Source organism: Gymnoscopelus braueri, assembly GCF_963280865.1.
Source record: "Gymnoscopelus braueri genome assembly, chromosome: 13".
Classification (NCBI taxonomy): domain Eukaryota; kingdom Metazoa; phylum Chordata; class Actinopteri; order Myctophiformes; family Myctophidae; genus Gymnoscopelus; species Gymnoscopelus braueri.
This window is the reverse complement of record NC_137615.1, coordinates 24728845-24751073: the sequence shown is the minus strand read 5'-3', so window position 1 is coordinate 24751073 and position 22229 is coordinate 24728845. Positions and strand designations below refer to the sequence as shown.

Genomic DNA, 22229 nt, shown 5'->3' with positions numbered 1-22229 from the left:
AGGATCCTGGATGGCTTGATTCTAGGATTAAAATAATAAATATAAATATTTTGGGAAATCTCTATGGGAAAAATTAATGGGGTCTGGAAAAATTGAACCAGAAAATGGCCGCCACTGCTATGCCCTATAGACGCAAAGTAGTCCCTGTCCTATAAGTATGATTCAAACAATTTAGTACTGTGCCACTCAGTCTAGTAATAGGCTACGTTGTGATAAACTGTGTTGAAAGCACCATGGCAATCCAGTTATGGCTCCAGTGGATGCAGAGTCCACAGTCCACACCACCAATGAGTAATGATATAGTTATGATTGGTGTGAATGGCCCTTAAGACTGAAATTTTGCCACTGTGTGACTCTGTGCTTAGTTTTAAGTCAATGTCATTAAAGACATTAACCAACTGCTGTGGTTGAAATTTAGACTGGAAGATATCTAAGCAGTTATTTAGTGCCAAGAGAAGTTGTTCAGTTTGTAATTGAGCACAAATAGCAGGCAAATATGTATGTATATAGGTCTACAGTATCAGACATGTTCCTATCTATAGGTGTTTTGGTATGTTCATGTTGGACGTTGCACATGTTTTTGCATGTTTTCTTGACTCGGCAACATAGGATTCCATTCCTGAAGACCACAACAATCATGTGTTGGTGTCAGCGTCCCTCAGATTCCTGGTAGATGAACATTTGTCAGAAGTGACACTGATGGGCTTCCAATGAGTCACTGCTATTTATGGTTAAAGTTCCATTCTGTATGGATATTCATTATAAATATAGATGCAGTACACTCAGAGAACTTCAGGCTTATTTGTTTTTTGTCCAACTTGTGACAGGACAGTTGACAATGGAAAAGGATTTAACATTTCAAAATATTACATCACATGGCATTTTGTTTACAGACAATAATACATGTTTTCAGCTTATCTTTGCAATCAACCTCTGCCCCCCATCTGACATAGTGGAGATCCCTTTACAAACAAATGAGTTGGGTGTTCTCGTGCTCAAACTCTCCTCTTTCATTCAGCTGTTCTCATCACCTCATCCCTTACTTTCTAATGCACGACAGGAAGAACGCGACACGGCTGATGATTGAGATTGGTAGACGAGAGGTTACGGAGCGGAGCAGAATGTCTGTAGAGTGGAAGTGCAGTGGAAATGGCCTTACGTCTGTTGGTGTATTCTGAGTAAAGGGGTATAGTCGGTGATAGGGAGGGGAAGAGGGCACTAAAGTGTTGAAGCTCAACACAGCTCTGAAAATAAAAGGATATTCCTCACAGCAGGATCCATGGATTAAAACAGACAGACCGAATAGGCGATGTTGACATGGGGGTTGAGTGTGAATGGAGCCTGTGAAGCTCTGATATTCCTCCCTGACTCATGCTTATTAATACACAGATCTGTGGTTAGATGAACAGAGCTTCGCCTAAGATGGTAAAGATGGCAGGGCTGAGGACGGAACGAGTAGCGAACACCAGAGAAGATATAAATTAAGGATCAGTTGGAACAGACAGTAAATAAATATAGTAAATGTATGAGACTGCAGTTGTTTTTTGTAGTGAGTTCATTGCAATCCTATAACATAATCTGATAACATCCAATGGTGTCTCTTGCCCACTACTCTTCCTGTATTAATGAAAAGTATGGTGCCAGTGATGGTAAGCCAGGTGCTGCATGGTGGCCATCTACAGTATCTAATCTTTAATTCTTGGATGACAGTCTGAGGTCATGAGTAGCCTACAATAACGTCACAAACAAAAACAAGTCAGTAATAAATACTTTATTTTCCCATCAGTATTAAAAATGCAGTCCATGACATAAAATGAGGAGGACAGATTACTTATCCGTCTATACAGCAAAATTCTAATCAGGCATGAGTGCAATTTGAACATCATTATGTGCAACAATGAGAAATTGGTCAAAAAGGAAAACATGTGCTAAACAAACTATTAAAAAAAAAAGAAAAAAGCGAAGTTATGTTATGTTGGCATGGGGATCATCGGCCTCCTCCATTGGCTGCTCCGCCACCGGCGCCTCCCCCTGACTGATCCTGAGCGCCTGACATCATTAGGAAGAGAACGAGCGGCACAATGTACATCCACTGGAGAAGAGGGAGAGGAGAGATGAGGGAGGGAGAGGAGAAGGAGTAATGGATTATTGTAAATTAAATACTTTGACTTTGTTCTCTGGACACTTGATTTCCAGATATCTAATTAACTGTGATCATTAAGGCCTCTTTCCAACAGCCCCAGTTTCATTCTTCCATACCAGATTAGGTCCAACTCATTTTCTGAACAGTAGAGGAAGGAAGGTGTGCAGGTAGGTGAGAAACCATTCAAATGCCAAAAACAAGAACATTTCCATACATAGAATTGGGGAAGTCTGGAGCTATCTGTTGGAACAGTTACCCCCGTGACCCGATTCCGGATAAGCGGTTGAAGATGGATGGATGGATGGTAGTAAATATCGTTTTATTGCTTTGGTGGTTTAGCCTTAAGGCAGTACAGTATTTCCTCAATTGGTTGCTTAACTAGCATTTATCCAATCAACAAAACTGGAAAATTCAGGACAAAGAAAAAAGTGTGGCTTGTCTTTGGCATTAATCCTGGACAAAAATAAAGATAGAGGAAAGGGTGGAAAAAAACACATTAGAATTTCAGTTAGTCACATCGCTAAGAAGTTAAACACATAACTTGCTGGAAGGAGAAGAAGAGGACAGACAGACACAGACAGCCCAGAGTGAGTTGCTGAATGAGCCAAAAGTGAGACCATTACTTAAGTGGGAATCAGCTCTGCTCTCTGTCACCCCCTGCTGGGGGCTGTGCCGAACTGGTGGCCATGAGGAAGATGGCACCTCCCAGAATCAAATACCACTGGAACACAGCACAGCACCAAATCAACACAAATCACTGAACGAAGCACAGCAGTCAATACATGTCACGGAACATGACACAGCACGGTGCAGAACAAAGTGATTGACAAGTGTTCAGGCAAGCCAAGTGAAAGGCCAAGAGTAGAATTGGACAGAGATATGCCGACAAATTACAAGGAATTAGGACATTTGGATAAATTATCAGTAAGAAAAAACATCTCACCGTTTAATTTTTTGAAACTGTTATTAGTGAAGACTAAATCAAACACTATGTCTTAGCTGAACTCTTGAATAACAACAGATACAGACCACCAGTACAGTACTTTGCAACACATCACAACATAGAGAAGCATGATACTGAATAGTATACAGAACACAACCAAAATTGTACAACCTCAAAATGGAAATTCAAAGACAACCCATGAGGCATGTGGTAGGCTCAACCCAAAACAATTCCAAAATGTCTTAGAGTAAATGCCTCGTTTCACACCTTTTAGGGTCATACATTTCTTCATTGTGACTACATTTCATTACATTATCATATTTACATATATATTACCCATAGCATCTTTCATTGCACAGATTTTCTCTTTTTTAATGATTTGAAATGGCATTTGCTGCTGGCAAGAAAGCAATAATACACTTTCTCAACGAACCGGCTTCTGTGTTCTATGTGTCAAGACATGTTCTATGAGTTGAAGAACAGTCCAGGTGTGTCTGAAGTTTATAGATTATATTTGCTTATATTTGCTACTATTGTTATTGTTACTACTTGTACTGTATCTCTTTCTGTCTCTCCTCTGTCTCTCCCTCTCTCTTCTTTCCCCTGACACGGTCGAGGCAGAAGGCCGCCACCCTAGAGCCTGCCTCACGTTTCTTCCAGTTAAGAGGGAGTTTTTCGTTACCACTGTCGCAAAATTGCTTGCTCAGGGTGGGATTGTTGGGTCTCTTCTCTACAGTAAAGTGTCTTGATTTGACACTTTAATAAAATTGAATTGAAGTTACATAGCAATGAAGATGAGGAACTTACTTATGATACAGGTATTTGGCTTTATGTATTGTACAGGTAATTACAATCAACGTACAGATTGAGAAGGGTAAAAGGAAAAGACCACATTTTCACATGCATTCTGCATGAGTACTTACATATTTAGCAAAAAATGATTTCTGCTCTTGTGGATTCTTTCCTTTTTTCTCGATTTCCATTTCCATTCGTTCAATAAACAGAGCAGTCTCTGGTCTGAAAGAGAGATGACAATCAATCAATACATAACCCTAGACAGAATATCCCAAAATTAAAAAAAGCATGGAACATTGCTCTCCTTGTAGGATAAGTCATAATAGTGCCAAACTGAGGGCAATGGAACAAAATAATTTGAAAATGAAGGTGACAAGCTACACTTAACTCATTGACTGCCAGAGTTAAAACCTCGTTCATAGCAGCCCTTGCCAGCGATTTTCGTGTTTTTTTGTTTCGTTATTTTGTTATTTAATTCACATATAGAAAGTCTAGCTTGACACTTGAATCGTTTTGATCGTTCCACCACTAGAGAGCAGCACATACCAAGCTTGATCGGCTCGCTGACACACTCGCCCCCTCCCAGACCCACTCACACAGTGAAACACATGAGCCGGAAGTGAAATGTCTCAGATTCTGTTATCGGCGAAAATTACTTTGTGATACACAACGGGGATGACTGTTCGTCACCCAGACCATAGATTATAGGAGGGGAGGTCTCCGATCGTTTTTCATAGTGTGAAAAACCGTTTGTTTCCCTATTATGGTCGAAAATGACTGGGGGGAAAAATGTAAAACCGAAAACGGAACCCAAGTCATGGAACCGGATGCAGTGGTGGTTGAAGTAAGTGGAACCTGAAACTTAGCCTGATTCATAACAGAATAGCGTGATCAGAGCATAAAGATCAATAAAGACCATAGATCGCATTAACGCGATCCTGGCGGCCAAGCGCGCTATTTATTAGATCGCGTTAATGCGATAATGGCAGCCAATGAGTTAATACACATTTATACAGATGGGAGTGAAAGTGCAGATACGGTACAATTATTTAATGAACAGCCATGTCATGTATGACTGACCCGGGTGCATTGACGGGCGCCGTGATGCTTAGTGTGGTGTTAAAAGCCTCTAGATCCACTTCATCCTCAACCTCGGTGCCCCTGCATGCTCCTGGAAACGTCACTATGGAGACACCAATGAGGTACCCAGAGACATCGGTGTGGAGGTGGATGACATCACTGAGATGGGACTCAACCATGGCACACTTGAAGGATAGAGTAGAATAAAAGGAAGAGGATCAAATACGCTGTGTATGAGTGAAAGTAAAAAGCACATACAAGTAAATGTAGAAACACTCATTGTGAAATATCTTTAAATTATTATGCGTCATCAACAACCATTATGTAAGACTTTACTTTATCTAAAACGTTTGTCAGGGTGTTTGCCCCTTTCCCAAATACAAATATTTATATTCATGAATATGACAACATAAATTATGTTTTAATGTCCTCGCACATTGAACTCAATCCAGCCTGTCTTAAGTTAGACAGAGTGCTGATGTTCGCCAACGCATGCACCATAACAAATATAGCCTAATAAAGTGATCTTGAAATCACAGGCATGTAGAGCTGCTGAACGAGCATGCTGGATTTGACAATAACATGTTTTGGGTGGGTTGATCAGGACATCCCAAGATTCCGTAATGAATTTAACTTTGAATATGTAATGCGTGTGTATGCGTTGAGAGACCAATCTGTCTATTTTCTCTCTCTCTCTCAATCGCATGCGGAATTGTCACACTCTTGCAGGTCTCTGTCCTGAAACTATGCTGACATGGTCTGAAAGAAGTGGTTGGAAAATATAGAAGCCAGAATTCCTCTGTTTTAGTTGGCTTTATTGATGCATCCAGGGCCTTTGACTGGGTTAATCATCAGAAGCTGTTTTTAAAACTTAGAGAAAGGGGTGTGCCTGACAGCATTATACAAATCTTGGCATATTGGTATGCTAAACAGAGTATGCAGATTAGATGGGGAAGTGGGCCCCCTTTACTGTTGGAAATGGTCTCCGACAGGGGGGGGGGGGTTACTCTTGCCAGCCCTATTTAATATATACATGAATGATCTCTCTGTTCAGCTAAGTAACTGTAAAATGGGTTGTATGATTTTGATTGATTGATTGAATATTTTATTAGGCAAAAAAATGTAAAACAGCACAGTTACATTTAAAATACTTTGTCTAACAGGTCCGTTCATAAAAGTCCTTGCGGACTTGTTTCCAATGAGGGCCTTGGTATTCAATTCATATACTATATACTATGATTGGAAACACCTTAGTGAACCACCTTAGTGAACCACCTTACGTATGCGGAGAATTTGGCTATAGTTTCTCCTAGCAGTGCTGGGTTTCACCAGCTGCTACATACATGTATATGTTGTGAGTATGAAGTAGCATTTGATGTGAAATATAATGCCAAAAAGAGTGTTGTAATGATCTGCAGGACGAGAGGGGATAAGGATCTCTTCCTTTCCATCTTTTTATCTGTCAGGTCAAGTGTTATCTGTATGTAGCAAAGCTAAGTATCTGGGGCACTTTATAACTACCAACTGACTGATGATGATCTGTATAGATGGGTTTCCGCGCGACGTCATCACAGAGCAGAGTGCGCAATCTGCGCATGCGCGGGGGAGAACGAACCGGAAGCGCCATTCACTCTCTTGTTATTTTCGGGATTTAGATAGGCATAATGGGCATAATAGGCATAATGCTGCTATTATATACAAACAGATCCAACTTCCGACAAATCATTTTTATTGAGTAAAGAAGATATTACAAACTGCATCATTTAATCTACTTTCATTAAACCTGGTGAAGACCATTTATTTTCTGAATGTACAATGGCCAGAGCTGCTGCGGGTAATAGCGCCCTCTACAGGCTCATCCCGCCACTGCGTGCGCATCATCCTCTCATGTTTACAAACAGGAAACCCATCTATAGGCAGTCCCGTTTATTATATGCTCAAGCTAACATGCTGGGGAGGAAATTCTACTCATGTTCAATTGATGTTAAGGTAAGAGCATACTGTAAACCCCTGTATACCACCCGCTGTGGGTTAAGTTCAGGAAGGCAAGCCTGTATAAGCTTCAGGTTCAGGTTTTCATCTCTTGGAAAATGCCTGGTGTATTTATTCAAATGTTTTCTCTGACGTGATCAGAAGATGAGAACAATACATACGGCTCTGACAAATGCTGTGAGGTAGCCTTCGATCTGCCTCTCGGTCAACCTGTCAGCCTGCAGGAACACACGCGGCACCCTGATTTTGTAGAGACCGTCCACTGCAGCCACCTCCTGCGGAGTTAATCACATTTATCACCAAAAATGTTTTTCTTTCAAGCCATGACCAAACGGCTTACACTCACACTCTAAATCATTTTAACAAAATCACTTGATCCATTAAAAAAAATAGCCATCTATATAACGCATCTCAGCGTTCTGAGATTGTAAATGAATGAACCAAAATAAGGATGCCAGGGTGAAAGTGGCAAATCAAAGCCCAGTGTCTATTAACATATCCCACCTTAAGTTTCGTTCTGTCCTCCTCTGACAGTTGGTTCTGAGACAATGATACGCTAGGCTCCCTTCCAGCCTTCAACAGCAGTGCTCCACGCAGCTGAAACTTAGCCACATCATCTGGGAGGACGACACATGACATTATGGCTCTCAACATCAATGTAGATCACTTGTGATTTATACCAGGAAAACACTCATCTTCGGACAGGGGCATCCATATACTATGCCATGCTCCTGGAGGTCTCTGACTCTAACATGATGGTGTCCAAGACGCCTTGGGAAAGGGACCTTGGAGTTTCAATTTCAGACGAGGAATGGGCTAAAATCCTTAGGAACGGCAAGAAAATGTCTAGAGAACTGCGTACGAGATTGATTCAATTTAAAATTATAAATAGGATATATTGGACCCTGTCAAGACTATTTAGGGTGGGCATTACCGAGAGCCCGGAGTGTTGGAGGTGTCAGGATAGAGATGGTACATTAATGCAAATTCTGTGGAGTTGTCCAAAAATCCAGGTCTATTGGGCTGCTATACATGTGAAGCTAGAGAGGATGACAGGGCTGGTTATCCCCTTCTCCCCCAGGCTCTTTATTCTGGGCGACCCTTCCACTTTAAGAACTGTCTCTCCCTCCTTAGCTGAGTGGATTCAAACTGCCCTTATGTTAGGCAGGAGATTGGTGGTCAGGGCCTGGAAGGACCCATCTGCATCTCTGTGGTTTACTTCCTTGGGTCAATTGGCCGCATATGAAAGATTGTCTTATAGATTGCTCAACAGAATGGATAAATATGATTTAAAATGGGGACACTATCATCTACATGCTACGGGTCTTGGTTGACGTCTCCGGCTCACTGTGAGCTTCAATAACCATATAGTGACTTGGGTTAGATTTGTCTGGGGTAGGGCTGAGGTAGACTGCGGGCGGTAGGCTTCTGTGCACTGTATTTTTCTTTTTTTCTTTTGTTGTTGTCCTTATGTTTTCACGGTTTGTTTATTTGTATTATGTGTATGTTATGTCATGTCTTGTCTCGTTATAATGGTCAGTAATGTCGCTATTTGAATAAGAATGTTTTTGTGGTGTTTATTGTATGTCTTGTCTAAAAATATGCTTGCATCAATGCTGAAGTAAATTCTCTGTATGTTTGTCTACAAAAGAAAAGAAAGTACAAATCATTAAAAAAAATGTAGATCACTTGTGATTGATTGATTACTTTATTAGCAGTTTGCACAAAAAAAGCACAGGAAAATACAGTTCAATACAAGGTCTGCTAAGAGGATTTTAAAGCCTATGGCTTGTTTCCATTGGGGTCCTTTGTACTCAATTCATCGAAAAATGAATGTCATCAAGTAACTACAGTAAGTAGGCCTGTTGGGATCTAGCTAGATCCAGGCCAGCAGTTATTGTATGAGCTCACCAACTACAGCCAACTTAAGGAAGTTAAGATGAAAACTATATTGAAAAATAACTGACGTTGCCTAAAAGGGCTGGCACAAGCTGCAATGGTGCCACTCACTATAGCTTAGCTATGTTTAGCAACGATAGGTGTTCTAGTATTACAAAGATATATTAGAAATATGAATTAACAGGCAAATGTCAAAAGGCATCTTACTCACCAACTTCAAAGGAGTGCTCAAGAGGCACTGAGAATCCACTGAATTCTGTGTCCAAACCATCGCCAACCTTGGAATAAGAACCGTTAGCTGTTAGCGCATCACATCAGACAGTCACAGTGCTAGCATAGTAGCTAATGCCTACTGTACCATTTAACAGGTGCAGCACTGGTTAATACAGATGTAGTGGTTCATTTAATAAGTAATAACACTCACCCGTCTGCCGTTGTTGCAAAATGCTAAATCTGAGCACAAGAAAAAGATAACAGCGGAAAACCGTGAAAGCTTCAACGGTAACGGATAAGCCATCTTTACCGAGCAGAACGACCAACCAACCCGGAAGACGACAGTCAAAGCAGCTGAAACAGCAACGTCAACAACTTCCGCTTTAGGATTTTCGAAGTCAATTTTAATTTACATTGAAATGTGAGTGGGTGTAAGCGGAAAGAAAATAAAACTTAGATAACTTATTAACTGTTATGTCGTCAAATGTATGTCAACCAAGTCACGCAGAGAGGATGTAAGGTAAGTAACGTATCAGTTAGCTCCATAAAGAACCTCTCACTCCGCTATACAGCTCCGAGATGAGGTTCTATGTCGTTGTCATCCAGAATCGGTGGAACGTCCGCCAAGGCTCCGCTGTTTACCCTTTTGTATACGTCGTATACCAAAACTAATGGTAGATTCCAAACCGTACGGATGTTTAAGGTTTGGTCCGGAGCATAATATTTTAGGTCCGGAGCGAAACTACCCGTTTAAATTGCTTATTTAGTCAGCCTGTGGCCATGTTTCCCATCGTAGCCAAACGGGGAGCAGTACTGGCAGCGGACGTAGGGGGGTTTTCCGGGTTGAATGGGAAACATGGCCACAGGCTGACTAAATAAGCGATTTAAACGGGTAGTTTCGCTTCGGACCTAAAATATTATGCTCCGGGCCTAACCTTAAACATCCGTGCGGTTTGGAATCTACCATTAGTTTTGGCATACGATGTATACAAAAGGGTAAACAGCGGAGCCTTGGCGGACGTTCCACCGATTCTGGATGACAACAACATAGAACCTAATCTCGGAGCTGTATAGCGGAGTGAGAGGTTCTTTATGGAGCTACGTATCAGTTTACTGTTGGCCCACCAGGAGATGTCGCTCACACTTAAGAAAAATCCCTCACTCACAGTCACTTTAGAAAAGCATCCATCAAAAGGGTCCAAAAGACCGTTTGCAATGCATCTCATATTTGTTTGAAGTACTTTATTTAGAAAGACATGAAAAAAGTACATGGAAGTACAGTTAACAATACAAGGTGCTTTCAACTGGATCACCAAATTGTCTAATAATTGTCTAATAATAGGCTATAAGAAAGAGGCAAACATGGTGAAAATAGCGAATCTACAAGCTCACAACGCTTGTAGATCGATTTTCCACAATATTTATTTGTGGAACCGAGTCAAACTAAATGTAATAATAACCCCTATGATTCCAAGTGCTTGTCAGTTGTCACTGATTATTTTGGGGGGGGGTCCCCAGTTCAAATATGATTATTTTGGGGGGTTGCGACCTGAAAAGGTTGGGAACCACATGGTTTAAACTTTAAAGCCAAGCTAGGGCCTAATACTGTGACCTTTCAACTAATGTTTATGTCAAATGCTTAAGCAGTGATGTGAGGTGCATTCTCATCTGGCACTTTCAGTTCTAATGGGAACTCTTCTGGCTAGGAAGACCCTTTTAAATGTTTTGTTCTTGACTGTTAAAAAATATTATTTCAGTGGTACCCTATATATTTTGTCATATTGGCAGGATATGAAAGATTACAAATTAACAGATGGCCATTAGCATGTATCACTAACAATTATTTTCTTATCACATTAGCCATTGGCTGTTTAGAAAGAAAGAAAGCCTTCAGGGTAGCTTAATGTGAACACATACATGAACAGCCACTTTAATATTATAATATATTAATATAATATATTAATATATCTATATTAAATACATGTATTTATTATTGTGTTAATAAATCCATTGCATTTCTCAGTAACCAAGACTCTCCAAAAGAGGTCTTCCAAACGCAGAGCCTGTTGGTGGAGCTTATTACTGTATCAATTTCTCCAAATTACATAGGCTACTTGTGTGTGTGTGTGTGTGTGTGTGTGTGTGTGTGTGTGTGTGTGTGTGTGTGTGTGTGTGTGTGTGTGTGTGTGTGTGTGTGTGTGTGTGTGTGCATGTGTATCAGCTTTGTGAGAAACAGGGTTGGGAACCACTGCCTTATATAGTACAAAAAATCTGAGCACAAAATAAAACACCATTTTGTGAAAACTTACCGTGGCTGTTGATAATTATATTAGGATATCTAAAATTCCTTTAAATCTTTTAATTGACCTAAGGGTTTATTATCTGCTGTCATATGGTTGTAAAGTTGAGTTGGTTGTAAAAAATTCAATTAAGATAGGATAAACCTTTATTGATCCCCGGAGGGAAATTCCAGTGTCATATCAGTGACAGCTGCGAGTTTGAAACACAGGTAAGAGACAGTAAAAGTAAAAAAATAACTAAACTAGAAAAAGTGCTCCTCGGAGCACAGGTCTCCGCCAGGTCAGGTAGGTTATTGTGGCCTCCTGGTGGCGCTATAATAGGCCAATGTGAAAAGGGTGCCATTTCTTCTTAGGCCTTTCATGGCAATCGGACGCTGCATTCATGATTTGAAGCATTTTGTTCCAAAAATGTGTTTTGCAAAAATCAACCTGCTGGTGGCGCTATAACAGGTCAATGTGAAAAGGGTGGCATTTCTTCCTTGGCCTAGTGGAAATGTGAATGCAAAATTTCATGGAAATCCACGCTGCGTTCATGATTTGAGGCATTTTGTTCAAAACGGACCTATCCTGCAAACTTTGGAAGCCAATGTTAGCCAATTAGGATGGAATATCGGACAGATTCGTCATTACAAAAGTCACCCTCCTGGTGGCACTATAAAAGGCAGATGTGAAAAATGCGGGGCAAAGGTTTTTCCTTGGCCTCTAGGGAGTGTGTGTGTAAAGTTTCACTCAGATCGGTGCAGTTATAGGTAAAACGGCCTGTTATAGCGCCACCATGAGGCTGATTTGAAATTTTCCAACTGGCCTTTTTTCCTCGGCCTAGTGGAAATGTGCATGCAAAATTTCACGGATATTGCACTCTGCGTTCATGATTTGAGGAATTTTGTTAAAACGGACCAATCCTGCCAACTTTGGATAAATATGGATAATCATCGGACAGATCGGTGTTGATCACATGACTATAGAGATACTGTGTACCGATTTGCGTGATGTTTGGACAAAATCTGTAGGAGTAATATAAAAAACTATTTTGCAAAAATTGGCCTCATGGTGGCGCTATAATTGGCCAATCTGAAATATTCGGGGCAGAGGTTTGGCTCTGGCATCCAGGGAGTGTGCGTGCACAGTTTCGCAGCGACCGGGCCAACAGTGCGAGAGGAGATTAGCTACTCGCAGACAGACGGGCAGACGGACACACGGACATACGGGCGGATGGACGGACGGACTGGCATGAGGCAAAACATAGTAACACATAACAAACATGCCTTCGGCTTGGCGGAGACAACAATTTAGAGCTACAAGCAGCAATGAGACAGGACCAGGCAAACGAAGAAGAAGAGGACAATTTTGAAGAGGAGGAGGAAGAGGAGGAGGAAGAGGAAGAGAAGTTAATTTAAAAAAAAGGATTTGCACCATTCTAGACTCACAAGTCAGTCTCCAAAAGTTTCGCTCAACTAGAGACTGAGGACAATCTCCCACCTTGTTAAAACTGTGTGGAAACAATTATAAAGTTTAAAAAAAATAACTAGTAGTTCCCACTTCGCAGACATATAGGTAGGTGGAGATCTCCAATCATCTAGCAACACTTTGGCCTTGAACTCACAGGCTTTGATGCCACAGGCAGATCATTAACTGGTCACACCAACACAGCTGTGTTGATGTCTTGGAGCAGCGACACAAAGAGCATGTGGCAGGGGTTACAGACAATAACAGACTTCAGATAGAGAACCAGAAAACCCCTCTGCCTCCCTCCCCAGTGTGCTGAATGCCTTTTACAACGGTTTTGAGACCAACACCACCAACACCAACCAGTCAGTGTCAGCACAGAGCCTTCAAATATGTGAACATCCGTAAGGCTGCGGACCCTGGCGGTATCCCAGGCTGTAACCTCAAAGCATGTGCGGACCAGCTTGCAGGAGTGTTTCTGTATTATTTTTAACATCTCCCTCTCCCAGGCCGTGGTCCCCGCAGGCTTCAAATTGTCCACCATTGTGCCTGGCCACTAAGCACTCCAATGTATCATGTCTGAATGCCTGGAGACCTGTCGCCCTCACCCCCGTTGTCAGCAAATGCTTTGAGAGGCTGGTGAGAGATTACATTTGTTCCATGCTACCTGCCACTGGACCCATGGCAATATGTATTCCGTCAAAACAGATCCACCGGCGATGCAATTGCTATGGCTCTTCACACTGCCCTCTCTCACCTGGATGGGGTGAAGAACAAATCAGCTCAGAGGCCTGGGCCTGCACCTGAGCATGTGAAAGTTGATGGAGGTTGATGAAAGCCAGGATCGACTACAAGGTCCTGCTAATCACTCATAACTGCATAAACGGACATGCCCCTCCCTACCTACAGAAACTAATTAAGCCTCCACAAACTCCCACCCGCACCCTCAGATCTGCGAACAGCTTCCTCCTCGACGTCTCCCCAGTACCTACGCACCATGGGGATTCTAAAAACGCCTTCTAAATCCTGACCTAAGTTTTCTGAAACTTCAAATATGTATTAAAAAATTACAAAAAAGTTATGTTGCTATATACTCTACATGGTATAGTTACAAAAAGGGGGTCCCGCACATGTTTTTACCTTCTGTGATTGATTATATGTTTTAACCATGTAGCACTCTGGGATTCTCTGTGAATGAAAAGTGCAATACAAATAAAATGCATTGTTATTATTATTATTATTATTATTATTATTATTAAAGGGGATATTGGACTTCCTGACAAACTGGTGAGAATGGACAACATCTATCACCCTCAACACAGGACTCCTCAAGGGTGCTGTGTCCTCTCCTCTACTCCCTTTTTGTACACTGTTACGACTGTGTGTATGCTGACGACATGACAGCGAAGGGCCGGATTGTCATCGTCGACAAGACTGCCTACAGGAATGAGGTCAGATCACTGACAGTTTGGTGTCAGGAGAACAACCTCACTCTCAATGTCAACAAGATGGCTATGGGGAATGCGGCTGTCAGGTCCAGTAACACTACTCCAGCTTTCTCGTCCTGGAAGCTGTCTTTGATGTCTTGCGAAGTAATGTTACCTGGTCCACCGTTGACCTGCTACGATGGAAACCGGCTTGTTCCCACGGTAGCTGTGGGTCCACCACTGGGTCGGTTCGGCTGTAGATCATCCTCTCCAGAATAAATAAATGTCCATAAATGGGACACAAATCAACAAGATGAGTCTATAGGCATTGGGGTCTTCCGTAGGTTTGTTCGTCTTCGGCTTCTTCCCATTGTAGTTGTGAGCCCACCTCTGACCCTCTATGATGGAAGCATGGCGGCAGGTCTTCTGGAGCTTAGACCTCCGGAAGCACGACGAGAAGAATGAGGCCAGCTAACCAGATGTTGTTGCACTCTGTTTATGAATTCTGGATGGATGTTGTCTCAGTCCGGTGCCTTACCCGGTTTGAGTTTGCTGATGGCCGCACTGAGTTCCTGAGAGATTGGCATTGACCCAGGCCCCCGTGGAGAGGGACGACACCTCACACGAAGTTCCTGTCTGCACCTGGGAAGCAGCCGTTCTTCAGGAGCTGGGACATGTTTGTGCACAACTATATTTACAACTAGTGTCCGCTATGTTTCTGTATCTGTTGCTATTGTTTTTTTAAACCATGAACCATGTATTTAAGGAGCATGGTGCACCTTATGTAAATAAGGTGAAAAATTAAGTTGAAGTTGAGTTGAAGTTAAAGGTAGGGTAAGTGATATTCTTTGGTTAAAACTGTTTGTTTAGTTACAGAGGCCTCCCCGTCTCTCCAGCTCTTTAATAATTTTCAGGTGGGTTGAAAAATGTCAGCCAATGACATGAACGAATACCCATTTATCAGCTTCAATTGTATAGTGTTCCAGTTCCAGTTCCAAAAAATATCACTTACCCTATCTTTAAGAGTGGTTTAGGGAAATGTTGAGGAGAAGAAAATGAGGAAAATGTATTTCATATGATAAATACAGAATTCAAATAAATGGTAAATAAATCAGTCATTATCACCAATTATCTGTTATACTTTTAATATTAACATGAAAACTTAAATGATCAAGTAAAGTACAATATAGGCTACTACTGAATTCACACTGCAATGACAACTTGGACCAAAACAAGTACTCTGTTATTATAAAAGTCTGCTACTGTAGGTTTGATGAGCTCCTGGCATTCAGGGGTGGGAAGGTTGTTGGGATTTGTCATTGTGTCAGGCTTCCTATGGAAACAGCCTGTCTTCCTTCTCTGAATAATTATTCTAGTGTGAATGTGGGAGTGCACTGTATGGATCAGATCTCATGGTCACTTCGTCATGTGACTCCTCCAAATTCTTTCTTTGAAACCATGTACTGTAGGCCCATACAGTAACTATTCCCCCTCGCTGAGACAGCCCATTCATCTTTGTCACCACTCTTTGTCTCTTTTGTGAATCTTTGTCACCAGCGAGATGCATCACATCAGTATGAAATGTAATTATCGTTTAGTCAAATCTGGAGTGCATATTATGTGTGCAAATAAAACATGAGTTTAATTTTGAATAAGTGAACTTTTGATATCTAGTGACTCTGAACACCATTCAAACCTACGTTCTGTTTTTATTGATTATATGCAGCAAATGAATACCTAATATTTTTTAAAGCTTTGATGTGCATTCATCGAAATTCTGATTTCCAAACATTAATTTGTTGATTATTATTGGGTATTTTCCCATACCTGGATGGAATTCTTCCTAACTATTTGGAGCAGTTGTTAGCTCCCACTGTTGTAAATCAGGATCATCTTGATGAAGATCCTTTGGAGATTGAAACATTGATCCGCATTAAACATAGCAAACTCTTATTTAAATTCTAGTGCTGATCTTCTTGTTTGTCCTGCACCTGTTTACCAGAGTGGATGTGCATGCTCTACATTCCTTATGAATTCAGTGGTTTACCTTCCCCGTGTCAACATTGGTTCTATTACATTCTTCCTGACCGCCAGAGGCAGTGTTAAGTACTGTACTGCCTCTGGTGGTTATCCGTTCATCCAGAATTCATAGAACTGCTCTCGACCTCGTTCTGTCATCAGATTCAGTTTCAAAATTCACCACAGGGCTCTCGCTGTTCTTCGTAGTGATGAGAAGAACTTGGGAAGACAGGGAGGCCTTTTCAGTTGGCTTAACCTGTACCTCAATTTAGAATGTGGCTAACCCCTCGACAGTGAGACAAATGCAAGTGTTATAAGAGTCTGGTTTCAACCTCTGCAGCGGATTATTGGGTCATGTAGGACATCTAGGCTATAGGCCTGTCTGCTGTCAACAACAACAACATTAAAATTGAATAAGTTCAAAGCAGGAATGCACACTGTAGGCCTGATGCATGTCTCATTCAAATGTCCCTTCCAATATCTTCCTCATGGGTATCTTGAACATTTGAATCTCAAGTTGCCCTTTGCTTAAAATAGTTGATCTTCAGTCTAGGCTCTGTCCCATCATCTTCATGTCTCTCTCCCAAAGTAAAGTTCATTTATTTTTGCGGCCAGGGCTATTGGAGCCCGGGCATTTTGCTACAAGAGAAAATGGACTGGAAGCAGTAGCCATGTGTACCAGTCATAAATCCTCTTGACCAGTGGTTCTCAAACATTTTCATGTCAGAAACCCCCAAATTAATGTATTTGGCCACAGACCCCCATCTGAAAATATTTTGTGTTTTTGTGTTCTTTTTAAAGATGTTTTAAAAATGTTCTCATATTATTTTCAAAGAGCCGATGTAGGGTTAAAGTGGTTAAACTAATTTTGATGCTATATTAACTAATTTAACTCGGGATACTGGAATCCCCTCAAGGATCCCTGGGGTCCCCGGACCCCACTTTGAGAACCACTGCTCTAGACAGACAGCTTACAGATTATAAAGAGTAGACAGAATTCTCAATAGATAGAAGCTACTGAATATGAAACACTTGATGGAGTATGAAACTCTATTCAACACCCACACATCAATTTTACATTCTGCAAAACTATTTGTTAAGAATTATTTATGACCGATGAAACAGCCCAGACTTACACATTATATGGTTAGGGCAGGCTTTAAGTCTACTCATTTTTATTCCTAAAAAAAAATCGTATTTCCATTTTCTGTCTTTACTACATTTGACTTTTATTGTTATTTATTTGTGAACTTAGTTGTATCTCTCTACTCTTACCTGTACTGTATTTGTCCTGTGTTTCAGGACAGACAGACAGACAGACAGACAGACAGACAGACAGACAGACAGACATAGATATATAGATACAGTAGATAAATAGACCTTTATTGAACCCTGTTGATCGATCAAACAAACAAACAAACAAGCGTATAATTTATATACAGTAAGCTCAATTCACAATGCTGCTCAACATAATTGGCATTCTACTGTTAATCTTTTCTCAGTGACACTAAACCTGCATTTCATTTAGTAACCCTAAGATAAATATAGAATGCACAATAAATATCCAGCCCCCACTCTCTCTCTCTCTCTCTCTCTCTCTCTCTCTCTCTCTCTCTCTCTCTCTCTCTCTCTCTCTCTCTCTCTATCTCTCTATCTCAATCTTTTACCCTCTGCATGCATGTACAGTGCAATACATGTGCACACATGACATGAGTGTCTGTATTGGGTCGGGAAGTACTACTCTACTACTCTATGAAGATGGTCTTTGACCTTGTCCCTCGCATCACTGTATGTGAGGGCTACCAGCCTCATAAAGCATACCATGCTGACAGCTAAGCCACTAGAGAACAAATGAGCTTGTCAGAGCCTATAGGGACACAGAGCTGCCGCATTGGTCGCATTCTCATGTACAGTATGCATATTTCTTTCCTCTTCAACTTTTGTTGGGATGAAATCTTAGGTGAATATTACATTTTTGGACAAAGTCTAGATGAAACACACCGTAGCGTGGTTTGTCTCCTGTAGCATCACTGCATCAGTCAACTTATCACTTTGCTAAAACAATCAATTAGCTAATGGTCTGGCCCCTGGTCCTAATGAGTTAAGCAGTTCACAGGTTTGCCAGAGGGTCATGCATTGTGTTATGGTATTAAACCCCTTCACCTCTCTGGTGTGTTCCATCTCTCTTCTCCTCCTTACCAGTACCCTTTCCCTCTCCTTGGAGCCCATGAGCTGTCCCATGGTTTCAGGTGACAGCCGGTCCGTCACCCTGCTCTCCGTGTCCCACAGGGAGGGGTACTGAAGTGGTCGGCCGATGGGTAGGGGAGGATAAAAAGAATGAAGGATGAAAAGCAGACAGAACTACAGACAAGGAGGGTGGAGGACACATACAAGGGACTCACTGTAGAGAAACGCAGACATGCCTGAACCCATGAAGCCAGGTAAGCACCAACTTTGATTTCACTCATTTGAGTACTGGACAACCTTGCTAATAAATAAAAACTCCTTTTGGGAGTATCGGTTGCTTGAAGTACAGAAATGTACGGCTCATTGGAGCACATTGAACAACTTACATTAGGCAGCTCATATTCTGACTATGAAAAACATACTCAAAGTTATTATTGTTATTATAAGCTATTATTATTAATTGGCTATTTTAGTATAAGCTATAATGATTATAATATATAGGCCTACATTATAATGATTTATATTAACAACAAATCCCATTCCATTAGGCAGCATTGCTGAAATATATTCTTGTGACAGCATTTTTCTCATAAAGCCAATTCCGTTAATCATGCTTGGATAAATGAGACTGTATACATGATGTGTTGTTTACTTCACTGACTCTATTCCCTGTAATGTTGTAGTTTCTGGAGCTCTACTGCGCATTGACCAAAGCATATGTTCCAAAAGACTGTTAGTAATTAGATGAATTTAATTCATTGTTAGGGAAAAATAAAAGCCACAGAAATCCAGTCAAACTTCACCAAAACAGGTTATGAATGATATACTCCTTTAAGTGGTATTGCATTATACTTCTAGAATGTTTCAATAGATGACATAAATACATAAATCAACTTTATAAATTATGTTTCCATTCCTATTGTATGTTATTCCTTTGATCTCAGGTCAATATTTGTGAACATGAAGATCTCTCACCAATTCTTAAAATGAGAAGAATTACTTTTACTTGCAAGTTAATTTTACACATGCTGTACAAATGAAACTGACTTTGTGGGTGGCACTCAAAAAATATGAGGATACATTAAGCATAAAGGTCTGTAGACACCAGGAGCGTTAATTTTGTGCCATTAATTCACATTCATTTAAACTTTTTTCAGCGCAAATAAAATCTTCTAACTTCTATTTTGATGATGCATCCATTCATACAGGTTGAGGATTTTATTCGTGCTGAGAAATCGACATTGTTTTGAAAAATAAATACGTCACTTCCTCGTTACAATAGCGCTCAGTGTGCATGTACACAAACAGCAGTTTAAATGAACGCGAATTAATCACACAAAATAATCGCTCCTGGTGTGTACAGACGCGTCTGCAAAGATATAGAAAACAAATAATTGAAAAATTGAAATGAGGGGAAAGGGTGTTAGGATAACAGTAGAACAGTAGAACCAACAGTTTTGATACAACATATCTATTTTTGTTTTGCTTTATAGAGGGAGAAAAATGTGTCATCTTCTTTGTCATTGTTCATGGTTTATAGATTTGTATAGATAAGAATAGAGGGGGGTGCTAAAATGAGACTACACAGTAACACGGGTAAATTTTTTGACTTTCAGAGTTAAGTCAAACTCTGGATTTGACTGTATAATGAATGTGAATACCTGACTGCAAATTCTGATAGTTTCTATTTGAAACAGGAATACATGCTGTGACTTTAGACTAGAATCTGTGGTTCATTTGTCTGAGGAAGGCGTGAACAGCTAGAGTTAAGGGGAAGCGAGCTGAGCTGCATGCATGCCTAAGTTCTAACCTCAAGGCTCAAGGTTATATAGATATAACCCAGCTGTCACAGCCCTACTATTGGACAGTGATATCTGAGAAAATAGGCTATGTACTTTGATACTGTATATATATATATATATATATATATATATATTTAAATAGGAACACATATTTGTAATGTAACCTGTGTATTGGAACTTTTACGGTCCTGTTTACACTGCATGTGGTGGCAATAAGTATCATTTAAATGTTTTGCCTTTATGAAGCAATGTTTATGTAGGGATGGTTTAAAATATGCCATAGCCTTTTCAAAAGTAACCTTAATGTGCTCTAAATCACCTGGCAGATTGCCTTGATAGCAGAGGACTGACGGGGGAGGTATAGATAAAAAAAGAGAGAGTTTAGCTCGTCAGTTAGTTATTGGGACCTCTGCATTCAGATGTGAATACTTTGCATCCTGTGATCTGTCTGACCCTGATTGTCTGACCCTGATTGGCCTCTCTCTCTGTTGCGCTGGCATTCTTCCCCTTTAGCTAGTTGGATGTAGTGCATTATGATACCAATTTGATATTCAATATCATTTTGATAACAGATGTAATATATTTGAAAATACATAGCCTGTTGTGATTGTGAATAATAATATTATTATTATTATTATTAATAATAATAATATATGCTTAGTTATCTTTCTTTTTTACCAGCATTACTTTACCATGCTGTAATCTCTCACTTTTAACTGTGTTACGCCCTATCCATTTTTACACTCTGTCACTACCTTCCCGACCCTCAATTTCCTATTTATCTTGCCAGTGTCAGTGGGGCCAATCCAGTGACATCACGCGTATCAAATTCCCATCACCACATTACTACCTACTTGTCATATGGCCCTTGCTCTTACTTTCCCTCCAAGTAAAAAATCCTCGCCCCTTTTTGAACTCCCCCGCGCCCCTGCCCATACGAGCTGCCCCTTACAGCTCATGTGACCCCAGCCCTCTACCACCCGTAGTGACTCACCACGGTAAAGGATCTCGAGGAGCCTTGGGGATAGGGAAGAAGCACGCATCCTCAATAAACAACCTTAAGAATAGTTGTGGTCCTGCTTTGGTGGCAGACTGTGGCCTTGTGGCTCTTGGAGAGAAACAAGACTCGAGTGGGAAGACGCCCCCAGCTGTTCAGTGTTAAAAGACTGTTAGAGGGGACTCACGCTATGCAACAGCATTTATGGATTTGTCATTTGAATTGTGTTATAAATCAATGGAGTCTTTGGTATGAGTCACTTGGAGCTTCTGTGCAAGTCTTAGGTCTCGACATCGATTGTTGCAGAGGGTAATTTGGCTGTGGCCTGGCAGTGCTTCATTGCTGGGGGTGTGCGGGAATAACAACATTATTCACAATTCACTGAAATGCTGCCAGAGCAGGGGATAGCATTTTTACACCCACTTATTACATGGGCCAGTAAGCAGGTCATGGTGAGACCTCAGGAAATCCCACCACCTTGTTATTAGAAAGGAGTTGCTGTTAATTACTGAATGGTTACCACTCCCTTCATGACGCTAGGCAGCAGTGCAGAGAAAGGCCCCCTCCAACACTACCACCTGCCTACCCTCGCACAACTGATCCAGTGTAGCATTACCTCATACCACCAAGCCCATCATCATGCCCCTCCAGGTATGCGTCTATCGCTTGATGGATTAGAGACAGATGCAGAGTCAGCGGATGTAGCTGGGTGTGTGTGTTTGGGTGTGTGTATGTGTGTGTGGTGGGGGTCGTCTCTGTTTTCAAAAATAGTGTGAAACGGTAACTGAGCCTTATATCATTAACTGAGCCTTTCTAAACACATCAAAGTGTTGTTGATACACAACCCTCATTCGGTTATGTATCCTCTAAAATAAAGCTTCTTCTATGATTTGAGACAGGCCTTGGCCTATTTTGAGCATGGGCGCGTGTAAGGCACAGAAATAGGTTGATGGGAATTAGAAGAATTGAGAAACTGAGGCTGATGA

The 22229-nt window shown here is 41.0% G+C and overlaps 2 protein-coding genes across 3 annotated transcripts in view; one reads left to right on the top strand and one right to left on the bottom strand.

Moving 5' to 3' along the window:
• Positions 1 to 1755: 1755 nt before the first annotated feature.
• On the bottom strand, positions 1756 to 9410 carry emc10 (ER membrane protein complex subunit 10). Of its 2 annotated transcripts, XM_080446660.1 has the most exons (8): positions 9277 to 9410; positions 9064 to 9130; positions 7458 to 7570; positions 7115 to 7228; positions 4962 to 5146; positions 4010 to 4103; positions 2767 to 2864; positions 1756 to 2092 (listed from the first exon to the last, which is right to left on the bottom strand). In XM_080446660.1, the coding sequence occupies exons 1-7, from the start codon at positions 9367 to 9369 to the stop codon at positions 2778 to 2780; spliced, it is 753 nt and encodes a 250-aa protein (XP_080302786.1). In that variant the 5' UTR covers positions 9370 to 9410; the 3' UTR covers positions 1756 to 2092; positions 2767 to 2777. The 2 variants fall into 2 exon arrangements, with proteins under 2 accessions (XP_080302786.1, XP_080302785.1); XM_080446659.1 differs by lacking the exon at positions 2767 to 2864.
• A 9251-nt stretch (positions 9411 to 18661) lies between these two features.
• The window catches only part of mybpc2a (myosin binding protein Ca), a 51713-nt gene continuing 48145 nt past the window's right edge, over positions 18662 to 22229 (top strand). Inside the window, exon 1 of the mRNA XM_080448199.1 lies at positions 18662 to 18698. Within this exon, the coding sequence (XP_080304325.1) occupies positions 18677 to 18698 (22 nt within the window). The 5' untranslated portion in view covers positions 18662 to 18676. The remainder of the gene's footprint in view (positions 18699 to 22229) is intronic.

Excerpts from the sequence above, each read along its gene's own strand:
- emc10 (XM_080446659.1), bottom strand. The coding sequence starts at position 9,369 with ATGGCTTATCCGTTACCGTTGAAGCTTTCACGGTTTTCCGCTGTTATC. Across the intron at positions 9,131-9,276 it reads TTTGCAACAACGGCAGACGG|GTTGGCGATGGTTTGGACAC; the intron begins GTGAGTGTTATT and ends TCTTATTCCAAG. Across the intron at positions 7,229-7,457 it reads AGGACAGAACGAAACTTAAG|GAGGTGGCTGCAGTGGACGG; the intron begins GTGGGATATGTT and ends TTAACTCCGCAG.